General features: G+C 45.8%; 1 protein-coding gene and 1 long non-coding RNA gene across 6 annotated transcripts in view; one reads left to right on the top strand and one right to left on the bottom strand.

Moving 5' to 3' along the window:
- Window positions 1-17,015, top strand: part of TPM3 (tropomyosin 3) — a 322,771-nt gene that overhangs the window by 3,081 nt on the left and 302,675 nt on the right. For all 5 annotated transcript variants that reach the window (XM_069651637.1, XM_069651619.1, XM_069651646.1 and 2 more), the window contains exon 2: window positions 12,626-12,751. In XM_069651637.1, coding sequence (XP_069507738.1) covers window positions 12,626-12,751 — 126 coding nt within the window. The remainder of the gene's footprint in view (window positions 1-12,625; window positions 12,752-17,015) is intronic.
- The window catches only part of LOC138580829 (uncharacterized), a 218,006-nt gene that overhangs the window by 82,439 nt on the left and 118,552 nt on the right, over window positions 1-17,015 (bottom strand). The gene's annotated exons all lie outside the window — the stretch shown is intronic.

Raw genomic sequence — 17,015 nt, 5'->3', positions numbered from 1 at the left:
ATTCGCTCCAGGGCAAATCTTTGCGAATCAGGCCCACTGCATCCTCAAATGTCAGTCTGTGTCCCCCAAATGCCAACTCATTTCTTTGCCTATCATATTTTCATTTGCCAAAATGACAAAGTAACCCGCCAATATCAGCAAGTCACTCTCAGCACATTCATTCATCCATTGTGCCCCCACGAATCAGCTTTTCATTTTAATTAAATCCTTCCATTATGTTCCAAAAATAAGTATTTTAGCAGAGAGTGGCCGCACGTTATGGAAAACGAAGGAGTCATCACTGTGTGTCCTCCAATTCAGGGTGAAAGGATTCCAAGTGAATGCACCAATCCCGCCACTATTCCTCCTATTTTTCCACCATTGTTTGCATTCTGGCAATGTCTCTTACCCCAGCCCCAGTGAAAGGCTGTAACACCGATCCAGAACCTGGAATAAGCACTTACCGTTCCAAGCAAAGAATTACAGTTTATAGATTGCTCCAATATTATTCATGCCCACCTGGAAACGAGACCAAATACATTCTTGCACAGGTTTCACTCCTCGAAATAGAATGGCTGGGCCCAGGCATAAGTAGAGCACAAAAGCAAAGGGGGACCAATGGGCAGGCTCAACTATGTATATTGCCTCGTATGATGATGGACAGCATCACCACCCCATGTACTGCATCACATGCACAAGTGCCACCATCGGAGTGGGTGCAGTATAGCATCCCATTAACATTACATGAGCCAGCAACATGCTTGCGTGCCCAGGCTCAATCACCCATCGATCCCCTTCCACAAAGCACATCATCACCCCTCCTAAAACCCTGAGGACCCCTGCAGGAGGATCTAGCTTCCCTTTCATTGCCGCGAAGCAATGGAACTCCCTACCACCCCACTTGAGGAGCACTGAATCACACACAGCCACCCGGAAAGCTATTCAAACTCTGTTGTTTGTATTAAAGGGGCCTGCTGGCCTCTGTTGCCCCTTTTTTGCTGTTTATCAATGCACCCATGCACTGTAACTTGTTTGCTACTTTACGATTTATGTAACACACATTTTCTACCATGTACCTGCTTCACTTCATTATGTTAGGTTTTTGGTCTCTGTAAACCCATGAGCAAGCCGCCTTTCCTGTAAGTAGGACACTTTCTTGCAACAGCGCCTCGATGCCCTTGGGCTGTAGTGTGCTTTACAAATCCCAAAAATAAAATAAATAAATTGCACACAGAAGCAAGGAAGGCAGCAGTTGCACACGGTATGACGTCCTTTCATCGCGGGATGTTTTTTCGTGGGTTTTTTTGCAGCAAAGGTTTTTTTCAAAAAAAGCCATCAAATTTTTTAGGGGGGATTAGTAAATTATATATATGTGGTGTGGGGTTTAGGAATAAATACAAATGAAAGAAAATGGGAGAATTGGGGGGAACACCCCCAAAAATAAGTTTTAAAAAATTTGATGGGGTTTTTTTTGTAAAAAAAATCACGGTAAAAACCCCACGAAAAAACATCCCGCGATGAAATGACATGGAACCGTTGCATACATTGCTCAGAGTCCTCAAACAGAATGCAAATGAGCTAAATCAGTTGCACACATGAATGGCTCAGAGTGCTCAGACAGAATGCAAATGAGCTGAATCGGTGTGGCGAGAGGCATCGATAGCAGCTAACCTCAAGAAGTACAAGACAACCCACTCATAATGGCGCAAAACCATCTCTGCATACATAGAGCCCAGCTCACCTGCAAATGCATCAGTGACACCAACTGCTCCAGCCTGGCATGTTTTGCAAGATCATCTCCCAGGCCCCGAATGACATCTGTCTGGACCTACCACCACATCTGTCTGAGCCTACCATCACATCTGTCTGGACCTACCATCAAATGACTCTTACCATTTCAGCAATTAACTTTCAAACCCCAAAATCCACAAGGGCATTCATCAAAACAACACCCCCACAAGAAACACCTTCAAAACGAATATAGAGAAATAAATGAGTCACCCACCTCTATTTCTCTCTCGGAAACTACCACCAAGGGCGGCATCGTCAGTCTCTGACAGCTTCTTACCCAGCAATACCCCCACCCACCAAACCCTTAAGGTGTTCGCTGAAATCATAGCGGCCCCCGGACCCCACACTCATCCGATAAACAGTCCTTCAAAGAGGGAATTGCTCCAGCCATCCCTTTTAAAAGCCATGGTCTCACCCATGCTCACAAAAGGCACCTTAACCCAGCTATACAAAAGAGCAAGCCCATCTACGCGCTCCCTAAATTCTCCAGGATCTTTGAGATCCAAGATATTTGCCCAACTCCAGGCTCACCTCAACAAACATGGCCTCCTCGATCCTTTACGCTCGGACTCCTGGTGAGGTATGGCCCAAATACTCCTCCTCTGAGATACCCCTGCAAATACCCCTCCTCTGAGATCACAGCCTCTATGCACCAGATGTCAAGACACGCCAGTTAATACTTTTATATCTCTGCTCTACATTTGAAATGACCTTCCCAATAGCTACCAAGAGTCTCAACCTCTTCCATCACCTCATGTGTGTCATTGTTCTGTGATTGTTCTCAGTGACTTTGACTTGGCCTCAACCACTTGACCCCTGACAAGTCTCACAATGATCGTACCTATTAACAGCACCGCCTATCAGCTACGTTTTGCACCTCCCGAGGATCAACTCCACCATGGCCCACTTGACCACTCCCTTACTAATGCCAACCAACTCAAACTAAATGTCTTACTTCCAAGAACAAAGACATACAGAGCTCTGAAATCCTGCATGATTAACATTGAATACTGGATGGCAAGGAATTCCTAAAACTATATGGAAGCGAAACAAAAGTTCTGTTAATCAACAACACCAAAAGCAAACCACTCTCCCCTTTACCCAAACTCAGCCACTCATCCTGTGTCAGCTAATTATCCTCTTTTTTCTCAGCACCGAAGGGAAAAGCCTAGAAACCCGGAGGTTTTGCGAGTGGGCGCGGGGAATACCGTAAACTCAGAATTTGACCATGCAAATGTCTTCAATCTGAATTTACCAAAATGTCAACTCTCCCTACTCAAGGTGTTTCAGAAAGATGCGGCAAGTGTAGTCGCCTGGAGGAATCCATGGGACCCCTGTGGCTTCTGCCAGTACCCTGATCAGCCTGAACATTCTCTAGCTCAGCCCCAAATGCCTCCCTGGGAAGGGCTCCAAACATCCCAACAATAAAGTACAATTGTGCAGCACTCAACTGCCCATAAGCTCTGCTGGCCAAACCCTTCTCCAGAGACCACACATTTTCTGCAGCTGGAAATGGAGGCAGGCACATTGGAGTGCAAGAAACCTAGCTAAGTAATAGACCCCCCAAAAGTAATTTAATTCAGTTTCATTCATATGTATATGTGCAGCCGAGTATGCCTCACCTTGTAGGAAAGGGTTAAAATGCGCTGCTCCATAGACTCAGCCCGGCCTCGCCTGCCAATGACCCACCTCACAGATCCATGAACTGGGATCATACACCAAGAACAGATTATTAGGACCATGTTCCATATGAGCTGCCATTTAGGGCCTTCTTTGCCAATGTTCTACCATCATTTTCTAGAACCAACTTCGCTTGCCAGATTACAGCCACTTATGGCCATTTACTGCCTCTGATGCCCATGTTCTACCATGATTTCACACAAGCAGCTGTATATGCTCAGGGTCAGCCACACATGTGTAGGTAGCCCTGTGTATTGCTTCATGGGTCAAGGACAGTGTCACATTTCCGGATGCAGAAGCTCAAGACGACGCATGGAGCCCACATGCTCAGGTTCCAGCATCATAATTCAGAAACAGTTTCATTTGCCTCTGTAATCCCTGCCATCAGAGAATCAAGACCACTCTGCATGGCCTGGATTGGCTGTTCTAATATCTTCCTCTGGTGTAGAAGTGTACCAAAAATAGTAGTAGAGCTGGGACCCCAGTGGGGACACGATAGGCAGCAAGGGAGCAACGTGCAACACATTTCTCAAGGGTTGCAGCCACGCTATTTAACAGCCAATTGAGTTGAAACAGATGTCAGTTTAGCTGTAACTGCTATAGGGTGGTAAAGGGGTGCTCTACCTTCACAAAGAACAGTTCCGGAATGGTACAACTGGTTGCAAAAAGTAGTGGAACTGTTAACAGTAAAAAATAAAAGTAGTGGAACTCTGCTCCAGTCAGTTTCCCCTCACTTCGACCAATGTCTTCCTCTTTGACTAGGCTGGAGGTGGCTGGGAGTGGGAGTGGAATGAAAGGTGGTCCCTCCCCTCAGATCAGCCCCACACACCCCTAACACACCGCAGCACTGCCATGTTCTACGTTCCCGTTCTCACTTCTTGCTGTACCATGCGGGGGGGGGGGCTGAATTGTAGCCCACTGAGCAATGTGAACTGCAGCCAAATCCCCCATTTCTGCTGTTCAAACACATACTGCACATGTGTGTCAGTGTCATCTCAGACTCAGAAAAAAAAACAATCAGATATGTGCAGTATTTTGTGAGTAGTAAAATGGATGGAATCAATGTAGTTACTCATTCTAGTGACAAGTGGCACAATTGGGGAGAGATGGACCAATGTTCTAAACTCCTTTGTTTCTCGGCGGTGGGCGGTCCTCTTCTCTTATAGGATTTTGTTGTTGGAATACCCACCTTCCTTTTGGACATTATGCTGGTGGGATGTCCTCCTGTCTCGGGTAATTTGATAGGTGGGTGGAGCAGCCTTCATGAGGGTGTTTTCCTGATTGACTGTCTAGCTTTCCTCTGCACGCTCTTCTGATAGGATGTTTCCCCCTCCCTACTAGGTCGTTTGCTAATGGGTTGTCCTCTTTTTATCTGGGTGCTGTGACACTGAGGTGTCTCATTACTTTGGCATTTGGGTGGTGGCACAATTCACTATCCTCTGGATTTTGTGAAGCTGGGATGTCAAAGCAATTTCAGTGAGACACTATCCTTTGACTCTAACACTGATCACACTTATCAGACGTCATGTCCTTGTTTACGCCGGCATTCCTTTGGTGGGATATTCTCTTTTCCTCTTATATATTGCTGGTGGGATGTCACCCTTTCCTCTGGTAATTCGATGGTGGGATATTCTCTTTTCCTGGAGGGAAACGGTTCGTCTATCCTTTGGAAAGAGTGTTGATTACATGAGAGAATCACCATGTTTCCACCTGGTATTATGTTGGTGGGATGTTGTCCTTTCAGATGGTTGATATCTCTCTATCAGCCGTGTATTTTGTAGGTGATATTACCGCTCCTTCCCTATGTATATTATTTTATCAGGGTGACCTCCTTTCCTCTTAGTCATTTGGTGGCTGGTCTTCCTCTCATCTGTTGATTTTGCTGGTGGGCTGTCTATTTCACCATGGTGTTGTTCTAATGGTGTGTTCTTTTTACTAATACTATTTCCTGTGTCCATGTTCCTGATGTAATATGCTTGCTTCTTTGCTATGTGTTTGGGAGATGTTCTCCTTTCCTGTGAATTTGTTAATAAAGGGGGAAAGGGGGCAGGGTCCTCCCTTACTTAAGGAGTGTGTGGGTGTTCCACACACAGAAGCTGATGGGCACCTCAACATCTCCACAATGGCCTCCACAAGTCTAGACTTTAGGCCGGGAGACACTGTGCTGCGATACAGAGGACCCCCTCCATCTATGGGCTGCCTCCTGGAAAGAGGCCCACAGACAATGGCTGAACGTGGCCACCCAGTTTTAAAATATGTACACATACAAACTCAAATCTGGGTTAAATGATCAAGCGTGTCTCAGGATTATGCCCCCTGTAGATTTAGATGCAGATGAATAGAAGTCAGAAATCAATGAAGCTCCTGAGCTGGCCCTATCTGGGAAAGGTATATGATGTCAAGCAAAGAAATCATATCATTCCTGCCGTCCTTCAATGACGCAACGCCATAAACTGCTGCTGAGATTCTCCAGCAGATTATCATCAGGTCTCGATAGTGTGATCCCGAAACCTATCTTCAGCTGTTTTATGTGTGCCCGGGGCCTTCGCACATTGACCCCTGGGTAGCTCCGCATCTCTCTGGTTCCAATGCAGATGCAGTGTTATGGAAGATTTACACATTTCATAATGGTATGTAACATAGGAGAGTGTAGGGGAGATTTGAACCTGACAGTTTACAATGCCCCAACATCTTCAAGCAGAAGATAGACCCAATGCAGTGACTGACCTCAGCAGTTCATAGTCTGACTGCGGAGGGAGGGTCTTTTAAGAGCAAGAGTGCTTTAGGCCGTGATGGGGGTTTGACCATCTATGAGCTCAAACCTATTGGCATCCATTTTGTGGTGTCAGATTTAACCAAGAACTTGGCAAGATCTAGGAATTCTTCTACTTCTGTCTTGTGCAACTTATTTTTAAACCTCATATGTTTGGCTCTGACATTTGGACTTGGGATTTGTGATTGGAAACGTCACTGGACTTGCTGGGCTTGGCAGTGCCACTGGTGACCTCACTGTATCTGGATTTAGATCATTGTTCTGCACTTGAGGCAGCTTTACATCAACTGGGAGCCTGGATCAGGCACTATGAGTGTCCTTTTCATATGTTGCTAGGTTTAAGAAGATTGCTGCATAGTCTCAGTGATTAGAGAGAATACTGACTACAGCATCCCAAGTGGCCTGTCCTTCTTTTCAAGCACTGTGTGAGTTGGTCATGTGGATCAACTTTCACAAGCAGGAAAGGGAAACAGATAAGTGTAGGGATCTTGCCTAAGCTCCCTTACCAGTTGCTGTCCCTGCCCCAGAAGCAGCAATGCATGTTCCTTCTGTTCATGGTGAGGAAAGGGACCAGCAAAGCCATCGAGGATTGTACAGCTACTGTGGCCTTCAGGTGCATATGAGAAAGGACAGTGAAGCCCACCATTCAGGAACGAAGGACGATTGTGGCATCTGTAAGGAACTCATGGTGGTAACAGTAAAGACAGACACAAGTGATCACAGTTCAAGGGTGTTTATTGAAATGTATAATGGGTGAGATAAACGCCTAATATAAACCTAAATCTAAGATGGGGGCAAGCTACGACCATCAATTGATAATAAGGCAGTCCTAGTGACATCTTGTCAAATATAAAGGGCCTATACTAAAAAACATATTGCCAATCCTTACTACTAGTTACAAAAAAGAGTGTGGGACAATGTTCACCAGAAAAGAAAGAAGTGTTCACAAAATGATAAGTCAAGATGGTATGGCTGGGTCTCCCTTCCCCACGTTTGAAGCATGGGACAAGGCGGGACTCTCGAGTAAAGCACACTCCTGGGCCTTCGACAGCACAAGGTTCACCGTTCAGTTCAACAATATCAAAAACCCCTTCAGAGGCTAAGTCTATTTCCTGCAAAAGTGTCTTGCCTTAGAAGGTTTGCTGATTAGAAGTAACAAACAAACAAAGGTTCACTGGGAGATTGCTCCTTGCCCCTGGGATCTCCCTCTGCCGGGCTTGGATCCCTTCTTGCAATCTTTGGGTGATTGCTCTTTGCCCCTGGGATCTACCTCAGCCAGGCTCAGATCCAAAATGGGCTTCCCTATGTAGGGGTTCACTACAGCCTTTCTTCTAAACAGTTCATTCATTGCTCAGTTTGATCAGAAAGCAGAGTTTCTTTCTCTTCAGCTTTCCTTCAGCATCCCAAGGTCAGGCTTACATTTGCCAATTATCAGAGTTCACAATCATAGTGGAAAGCGGGGTTCCCTTACCCTAGCTTTCCTCTAGTAACAGGTCAGAGACTTTCGATTGTACAAGGGATTTGACGTGACCCTTGTAGGACCACTCTGATGCCTCATGCCACCCTTTCCTAGAGCCTTCTGGTTGTTGTAGTTTTAAAACCAGGTCCCGGTCAAAGCCTTTCGAATGAGCGCCCACGTGGCGCCGGACCCATCTGCATCTGGCCCTCACCTTGGCTTTCTTTAAAGCGCAAACATACACACAAATCCTTTCTTCTTGTGTTCAAAATGTTGCTACTAGCAACCATTGGCTTCTTTGTTCTCTGGAGTCAAGGATAGTACCACGGTAGCCAGCTTGCCTCTCCACCTGCATTGTCAATGCGGGAGGCCCCCATGTACCATTGACCTCTATTGCTCCACACGCCAGCTGTAACTCCTGGTCTTACGTTTTCCCTTCTGGATGCTTTGCAGGTCTGAGTTGAAAAGGGCAAGGGCAATTCCCCCTTCGTCGTCCTTCCAGGTCTCACCATTTTTCTTCTCCCTTTGTACTTCTGGTTTGGTGTAGCTGTCTGCTCATGCGTTCGGCCTTGCTCGAAGTGTGCTTTCGCGCTCCGCCTCTTATCCCTGGGGAAGGTAAAGGGCTGTTAGGTGTGCATGGTTATTGTCAATTGCCTGACTCTGCCTGACTCAAGTGTTGGAACATGTCAGGTAAACGGCTCTGGTGTTAGTCCGTTGTCTGTTACCGTGTAAGCAAGTGTTAGTGTGCGGAAAGGGGGGGTTGGGGAAAGGTTGTTATAGGGATGGGGATACCGTATCTCAACCCTTGGTGTGCCACTTCCGCTGCCCAAAGAACCCTCACCAGGTGATTCTCCCCCACTGGTCCACCAGCAGGAACTGGATCCAATAGCGATGGCTGTGTCCTGGCCACCTGGACCACAGATCTCCGGAGACCAGCGGGTGAGACACTTCCAGGTTTCTCACACATCCTGAAGACAAATATTCCTCCCAGACCCACATAAATCACAAAGAGTAGGGAGAATGATCAGTCTCCTGTTCTAGAATCAAGGAGGAAAAGGTGAAATAAGGGAAAGAAAAACACCCCTGAAGCACCCTGTAAATACAACAAGAGTTAATATCTGTGCCTCACAGGGGCGTCCAATAATATGCTTTCAAAACGAGGTTCTAGATGCTGAGCCTGGTGTCCCTAAACAGGAAACCGTGCCGACTAATGGCCTGATTGATAAAAGTGTTTATGATTGGGAAAGACCCATTCAAAAAGGCTTTGTAATTCAGGCCATAGGTCTTAAATCCAACTCTTTTGATATCCAGTCATCTGAATTAACCTGCAAATCCCAGAACACAAAATGGGTCAAACATACTGGTAAGGTTGCTGAGCGGGTTGAGCGCTTCCTGCCGAGCTCTGTGCATGATCTGCTGGTTCCAATCCTGCTAAGGCCACCTGACTTGTTTCATCCTTTTAAAGGCGTGAAATGAGTGCCAAGTTCTGTTGTGTAATAATAGTTGTATATAAAAATGTTTTATGTGCAGTGCTTTGGCGAAAGTGCTGTATAAATGCGAAATTATCACATGTAGATGAATTGCTCACACTAACTGTTCACCCGTTTTATGTACGCTCTGGGTTGAGGGGGCAGTATTCCAAAACGTGGTAGTATGCATTAATCTGCTTGTGCCACACGACCGTCCATGGCAGCGAAGGCATCTGCTGTCCCCAGTCGATTAGCCAGGCAAGAGGAAACAAACTTTTTCAAAAAGAGAAAAAAGGACCCCCCACACGACCCCCACATATCAGTGCTTATTTCAGCAAATCCAGTGATCGGTTTGTATTTCTGAATCGTCCAAATATCTTTTCCTGCGTAACTGCTTCTGCATAGCCAGCAATGACCAGGCCCACACATGTGCTGCTGTGTACTTCATAGCGTTCTACAGGAAATGGCCCCTGCATGGCCCTCTCTCTGAGAATGAAGAGCTGCTGGGGTGGAGAACGAGAGATCCGCTTCTACTGCAAATCGGAAAGTTATATCGAGATGACGTAACAGGAGCTGACGTAAACATGGCTGGATGAAGGGATAGGCTTTTATGCATCAAAATCATACTAGTGACCAGTGCATAAGGGGCAGCTTGGCAGCATTTGGCATCTCATTCATTGTCGCGGGTGTTGAGATCTGTGGCTTTCGGGTCAATAGCACGGTGCATGGTGCGCACGCTGGTGTTGGTGACTGCCTTCTTCTCTGGTAGCTAGGTTGGAAATTATGGCAGCGGTGACGCAACTAATTGTATTGGTTTTCCCAAGATATATGGCAGTATTTCTAACGTGGGTTCCATTGTGGGATAACCGGATTGGGTGCTTCCCAAGGAAGTCCCATAATTCCTTCCGGGCACTTAGCATGGAAGAAGTATATAATGCTTCCAGGTCAGAAGGAGGATGTGTTACACTTCTTCTGTTCCTCTTGGTGGCTCCATGCATGCCTGAGTGCCACCCTGTGTCCTTGTTAATGGCCCCCTGCTCTTTTAGTCTTTCAAATCAGATCCTGAACCCATTCTCCGGCTATCCTTTTTATGCATGGAACTTTTCCCCTGAGACAGCGGGCCATGCCATAGGTTGTTCTGCATACCTTGGGTTTCCATAGGGAGTCTGACAGTGGTGCCATGTCTTCATGCTACGAACAGCCACGAGTTTTTGCAGCAATCTGAAACAGACAATGGTACATCTAAAAGGAGGGAGATGTAAAGGAGAGGGTCTGATGTGGGTGAGAACATGTGAAGCCCAATGGTTCCTATTTGGCAAAGAAGTTAAGCAGGATCTGTTGAATCATCAGGTCTTCAGAGGTTTCCAGAATTGGCGCAGAAAGGCGGCTTAACATATGTGGTTGGGAAGAATATTTCATTGAAGATGTCAAATGAAAACCTCCCATTTCCCATGCCTGAATATCAGGAGATGTTGGCGCTATGAAGCAGCGGATGAGCAGAGTGCAGGTTTTTTGTATGATGGAACGATGAGCCTTCATTTCAGGGTGGTTGGGAGTTTTGAAGCCAGTGCCCCCGCAGGTTGCCTGGTGGCAATGTGAGTAGTGTTGCATGCACTAGAACTGCAGCCCTCCTGTAGAGTTGCGAGATATGCCAGAAGTTGGTGTTGGCGGTGGGCATTGGCATAACCCAGATAAGAGTTGAGAAGTACCCGTAACCCAGCTTTGCAATTGCCATATGGGTTGACATTTTTTTTATTCTCTTGAGTTTGAAAATGCAGGCCCTATTATTGTCCTTTTTTGGGGATCATATTTAAAGTATCATGCCTGGTGACGTCAGGATCTCTTGCCTTGGAAGAAATGGGTACTTGCAAACCACAGAAAATGCGGGTGGTGGGAAGGAGGCTAGTAGCATCAAGCTCTCTGTGCGCCACTGGAGGTTAGGTATCACTTGCTCAAGGATTTCAGCAGCACAAGGCAAGCCCACAATGGGGAGCGAATGGGTTGGCATAAGAGAGTTATGCATGGAGCTGTCAATTACATGGGGGACTAAAGGCACTTTCTGGGAGGCAGGCACTGTTGCTGGTTGCAGAGGTGGCTCAATGAGATCAGAGCTGGGACCCATAAAGATGTAAATTCAGTTTCCAGTTCCGGCTGCAGGACCGATGGGATTCTCTTCATTAGCAATTCTGAGGCCTTTCGACGAGAGGTGGGACTAGGTAAAGATGGGGATCAGTATTTTGAGTGGTGCTGATGGTGGAGGCTTGGGTAATGTGGTCTACTGAAGCCAGATTCGTTATCTTTCTGACCCCTACTGCTGAGCCCCTCAAATCTATATTTAGGTTGGACTAGTTTTGCCCTATTGTACCCATGCTTTCTAATGTGTACAATGGGTAACATTGTGTGTGCTCTGGTGATGCATGATAAGTAACCGTGTCTGCATGATAAGCCCTTCACATCTTGCACTGTGTTATATAGCACTTGTTGTTCCCGGTATCTCCCATTACTTCTCGCTTAGATGGATCTTGAGTCTAGATCACAAACTCACCCGTTCATATTTTGTTGATGGGATGCCTTCTTTTACTCTGGTGTTTTGCTGGTGTATTTTGTTGGTAGAATGTATTGTTTTCCTTCTCTGGATTTCCTTCATGGAAAGTCATCCTTTCCTTTCCTAATTTTCTGGTGGCGTGTCTTCGATTTCTCCTGTACTTGGATGTTGGGATATTCTCCTTTACGTTGCAATATGCTAAGGCGACCCCCTCCTTTATTCTGGATATTTGACTGGTGGGATGAACTCCTTCCCTCTTAATATTTTGCTGTTGAGGTGTCTTACTTTCTTCAAGTATTTTGCTGGTTGTTTGATCCCCCACCCCCTTACTTTAGTGCTTTGGTGGTTGGATGCCCTGCTTTCCTCTGAGCCGTTTTCCGGTGTGATATCCTCTGGTTGTTGTGATCGTCGGATGCCTTGATTTTCACTGGGAAATTGCTGGCTAGATGGCTTCCATTCCTCCAGCATTGGGCAACCTGACCTGGCTAATTGTCTGCTTCCTTTAGTCGTTTGCTAGGGGATTTGGCTCTTTTCTGGGGCTAACTGATCGCCTTACTCTGCTGGCTGTATTTCCTTTTACCCTGTGGGGCCGTTTCTGGTGAGGCGTCTCCCTTTCCTAGAGTCATTTTATTGGTGCGATATCCTCCTTTTCATTGGTTCCTTGATAGCGAAATCGGCTCTTTTGTTCAGGGTGGTTTCATGGGTGGATGGCTGCTTTCCGCTGTTAGTTTACTGGTGGCATGCTCTTCTTTCTAATTCTTTGCCATAGTTTCTCCATGCATCTGCTTACTTTGCTAATGGGATAGCCTTATTTCATCTATTATTTACCTGTAATTGTCCTCTTTTACTCTCTGATATTTTACTGGCCACTCCTTCTGTGTTCTCTGCTACTGCACTGTTCACAACTCTTTCTATATGTCTTCTGTTTTCAGCTAGAAGATGAGTTGGCTTCGATGCAGAAGAAGTTGAAAGGCACTGAAGATGAGCTGGACAAGTACTCAGAGGCCCTGAAAGATGCACAGGAAAAGCTGGAGGTGGCGGAGAAGAAAGCAGCAGATGTACGTATCCCCACACATATGCGTCTTATCCCTCCATGCAAGCCTTCTAGCGTGTGTGTCTAATAATGACGAAATCCCAACATTGATGAACCAGCAAAAGTGGCCTCTTTCTAAACATTATTTCTACAAGTTGCTGTTTTTGGTGGCCCTTTTAAAATGAGAGGTCCCAACATGCACCCCCACTTCTCTTCCCCACCTGTTTTTCTAATTTTTCCAACTACTTCTATGGGCGTCAGGTAATTTGTACAAAAATTGGACGTAAGTGCATGGCTGTCACTTTCTTTTCATCAAGATAATTGAATTCGACCAAATGATAGGAATGTGGGACAACACGTGCTTCTAGGGTGAGATAACCCTGAGAAAGCTGTAGATACTATCAGAAAGGGATCAGAAAGCTGTAGAAATGTGACCTCCCGGTAATGCCAGGTACTGAAAGTGGTAATAGCCTCTACAGAACTCCTAGATCCAGCTTCTGCAGGTAAAATACATAATAGGACCGGGGGCAGATGCAGCAGCCGAGCAAATTGTTTGGATCGCGGGATGAATCTCCAACTCTAAACCCACGTTCTGCTGAAAACTGTTTGCACCCACTCACCATCTTTGGCCCTGCACCTGGTATTATAGGGTTGTGGACTCACAGACACCTATGTAGCTAGGACCGGTACTGCCTGTGCTAGATGGAGATGATATTAAGCTTTTTGGTTTCAGTAGGGGTCACTATGATATGATAATTACCTTCCTCCTTCTCCACGGCCATAAAATTCGGAGAAGGCAATTATCCAGAACAATAATGGCCCCTTCTGAGTTCTATAAGGCTATTGGCACCTATCTGTGGGACCATGTGTCAATAAATGACACTCGGTTTCACTTTTGCAATCCAAACACCAGGCATCTGGGCTACAGACAAGAAAAGGAGGAATAGATAGGGAAAAGAACGGACAAAAATAGCCAGCAGGACCATCTGTCAAGGGACAGCAAAGCACCATTTCTCTTTTTAAAATTTATAAAAGAAAAGCAGCGGGAAAGCAGAAGCATACAGTCACCTATGGAGAGTAAGTGTCAGACAGAAGTGACAAACTCAGGAAGGACCAGCAGTGACGCTGGTGAGCAAGGAGTGTGTGGAGCGTTGCAGTCATAACAGGTAAGAGAGAACTGAGGAGCAAGGAACACAGCAGCAGAGGCTGGCTGACCCAAAATTCTCAGGATGCAGTCTCTGCTGGTAGTTATTGCCCGGTTGGTCAATAATGGCCGGCTGGTGCTGATAGAGATTGTAGCCCTGTGGAAGCCCCATACACTATTATTGCTGGTTAGAGAGTGGAATGACTCTATAAACGAGTTCTAAGAGAGCGCATAGCCAAGTGGAACCATCAGATACCTTTATATCATGATAATGATTGTATACAGATAGAGCCTACATTATTATCAAAAACACATAGGGAGAATAGCGTTGAGCAGAGGCAGTGACTTCTGGTTTTTCTGGGGGGTGCCGGCACCCCAAAAAAAAGTCCCATTGAAAGTATAGGGACTCCTACACAGATGGCCTTTCTCGATATGCAGTTGGCCTTTCCTTTGGGCGAGGGGGCACGGAGCACCCGTGTACTCGGTGCTCATGCCCTTGAGAAACCTCAGTTGCTGGCAAGGCACATTAAATTCAGTGCATATGGAAGCCTCACATGTATAGGTCAGATAGAGGTTGCATCGCATGGATCCCACCATTTTGGTACATCAAGATCTAAAATATAACCCTTTGGAGTCATTAGATTTTGCACCTGCTCGGCAGCCTTCTAAATCCCAGATACTGATGGGATAGACAGAGGTTACAGCCTTATGTTACCCTAAATTGTTAATACTTCTAGATGAATTGTATATCCCAGATCTATGTCAACAATAGTACCCCCGGTGGCCCCTTTCACCCAATCAGGCTCCTCGTAATGTGGGTGTTATTCACCAGTACAAAATGCATGTTATATGCTTTGTTGGCTGCTACACTTTCCCTCTCTTTTCCTGCCACTCACTTCCCTCCACCTGCTCATCCTCCCCCACCTCAAATATATGTCCCACACTTACCTGCAACTTCATCCACACTGATGGACCGCTGATTCCCCACCATGGAAAGGGAAAAGGGGCTTGCATTTGGTCTTCTTTCTCCTGTTTCTGTTGTAGCCATGTTTCCTTGGAATAGTTGTCCTTCCTTGAATGGGAGCTCTTTCACAAGATCATGAAAGTAAAACACGTTTTACAAAACCATTAGCATCCTACATGTTGTGCCAGAAACACAGCCGACAGGTTGACCATGCTTATAACAGCACTGCCAAGCCTGCGTTGTATGCCCTTGAATCGCTAGGGTCGGTCCTCCAGTTAGGTTCTTAGTCCGTTAATATAAAGAAGAGGAACCGCAATACGCTGCTAGAGCTAGGTAGAGATCACATCTATGTAGCTCTCTTTAATAATGCAAGGGTTGGCTGTAGCTAATGGGTGTGTGGTACCCCCAGATACCATCAAGTCTACCTAGTGATAAAATCCAGGTGATACCAGCAGGCACTGCTAGCACTAATAAGAACCTGCTGCCCCAGTAAATCTCTACATATTGCTATGGCCTATAGATCAAGTGTGCCCCACAGAACACCCCGATGCAGCAGGGCCCAACAGTGACTACAGTTGTGCGGATCCATACGGAAGGGTTTGCTCAAGCACCCTTCAACCCGTCACTCTATCCAAGGCTTCCAACACCATGAGTCAATTCAGTGTCTAGTGCTAATTTCTAATATATTCAATAGCATCCAGGACTAGGACGTGGTATGCATCATATTTGAGGCGACGTGCTTGCCTTCTCATTCTATCATGCTGTGATATATATCTCTTTGTTAGTGTACTACTGCTAACATTGCTACTAGTATTTGTGTTACAAACAATGTTTCTAAAAATGGTAGGAAATATGTTTTCTAACATTTTGTTCATGCTCACACTCATTCGGCCAGGCATATTTGCTTCTGTGTTGACACTGATATTGCTTGTCTGGTAAATATTATACATATTTGCAGTGGCTTTACTGGTTCTGTTTAGCAGTACACTTCCCTTTATATGCCCCCTCCCCCTCTTTTAGATAGCTTGCCCAGTTAAAAGATGCACCCCAATAAATTCCTAACATAAACATCAATATACTGAACATGAAAGCACTAAAGTGTAACCCGCAGGTGTAGGAATCTTGAATGAACATTATATTTATCTACTTTCTTAACATGCAATGAATCATTTGATGTTGAGGGTTCCATTTCGTACGCTCCTGTAGAGGAAACAAAAATGGGGTTGGGAGAGAGAGAGTTTGCTTTTTATAAAGTGCTTATGCTTTTAGCAGCAACGCATGTTAATTATCTGGGGCATGTAGCTATGTTACTACTTTTGAGGTAGTTATCCTGAGGTATGTTGGTAGTTTCCTTTGGGTACTGGTGAGGTATTTGGGGTGCCCTATGAACATCAGAGAGGTGAATCTAATACCGAAGCCCCTTCACTTTTACTGTGAGAGGGGTGGAAAACACCACTTCATAGGGACCATGGAATTTAGGGTTGTTCCACTTATGCACAAAGCTTTTGACGTATATTTGTTCTCCTGGCAGCAGCAGTTGGGTGGGTGTGGTGTCTGTGGTAGGTTGCTCTACAGTGCTCTGTGTACCCTCTAGGTGGGGTGGTGCAGTCTGTCGGGAGACATATTTAATCGCATGTGTCAGGTTCGTTAAGTAATCTTTGAATTCTTCACCCAAAACGACTGAAGTCTTATGAGCATCTAATGCCCTCCTTACTGGTGAGATGGGTGTATGCATGCATCTTCCAGTTACTATTTAGTGGGGTGCAAGGTGATGGTCTTTACTTGGTTGAGTGCGTAAAGTTCTTCTTTAAGGTGGAGAGTTTGCTTTTAAGGAGGCCGTTGATCCTCTTAACAATGCCGTTTGCTTGGGGGTGGTAAATTGAGCACATCCGGTGTTTAATGGCAAGTAGTGCTGTTATCTCTTTGAAGAATTCAATGAAGAAGTGGGTGCCGTTGTTGGATTTCAGTACATCGCACATGCCCCATCGAGGGAAAACCTTGCACACTCAAAATGCAGCAGCACATTTGGCATTTGGGTGTACAGAAGGTCCAGCTTCAACCCATCATGAAAAACAGCACACTACAACTATTAAATATCGGGAAATATTGCATCTTTCCCCTATGTCTGTGTAGTATATGTGTAGCTCACGGAATAGCCGAATGGGGCAAGGTATAGTTCCT

The sequence above is a fragment of the Ambystoma mexicanum genome, chromosome 1p (genome assembly GCF_040938575.1).
Source record: "Ambystoma mexicanum isolate Mex_15411 chromosome 1p, UKY_AmexF1_1, whole genome shotgun sequence".
NCBI classification, from domain to species: domain Eukaryota; kingdom Metazoa; phylum Chordata; class Amphibia; order Caudata; family Ambystomatidae; genus Ambystoma; species Ambystoma mexicanum.
Note: the sequence above shows the minus strand (reverse complement) of the source record. Positions and strands in the feature narration are given on the sequence as shown.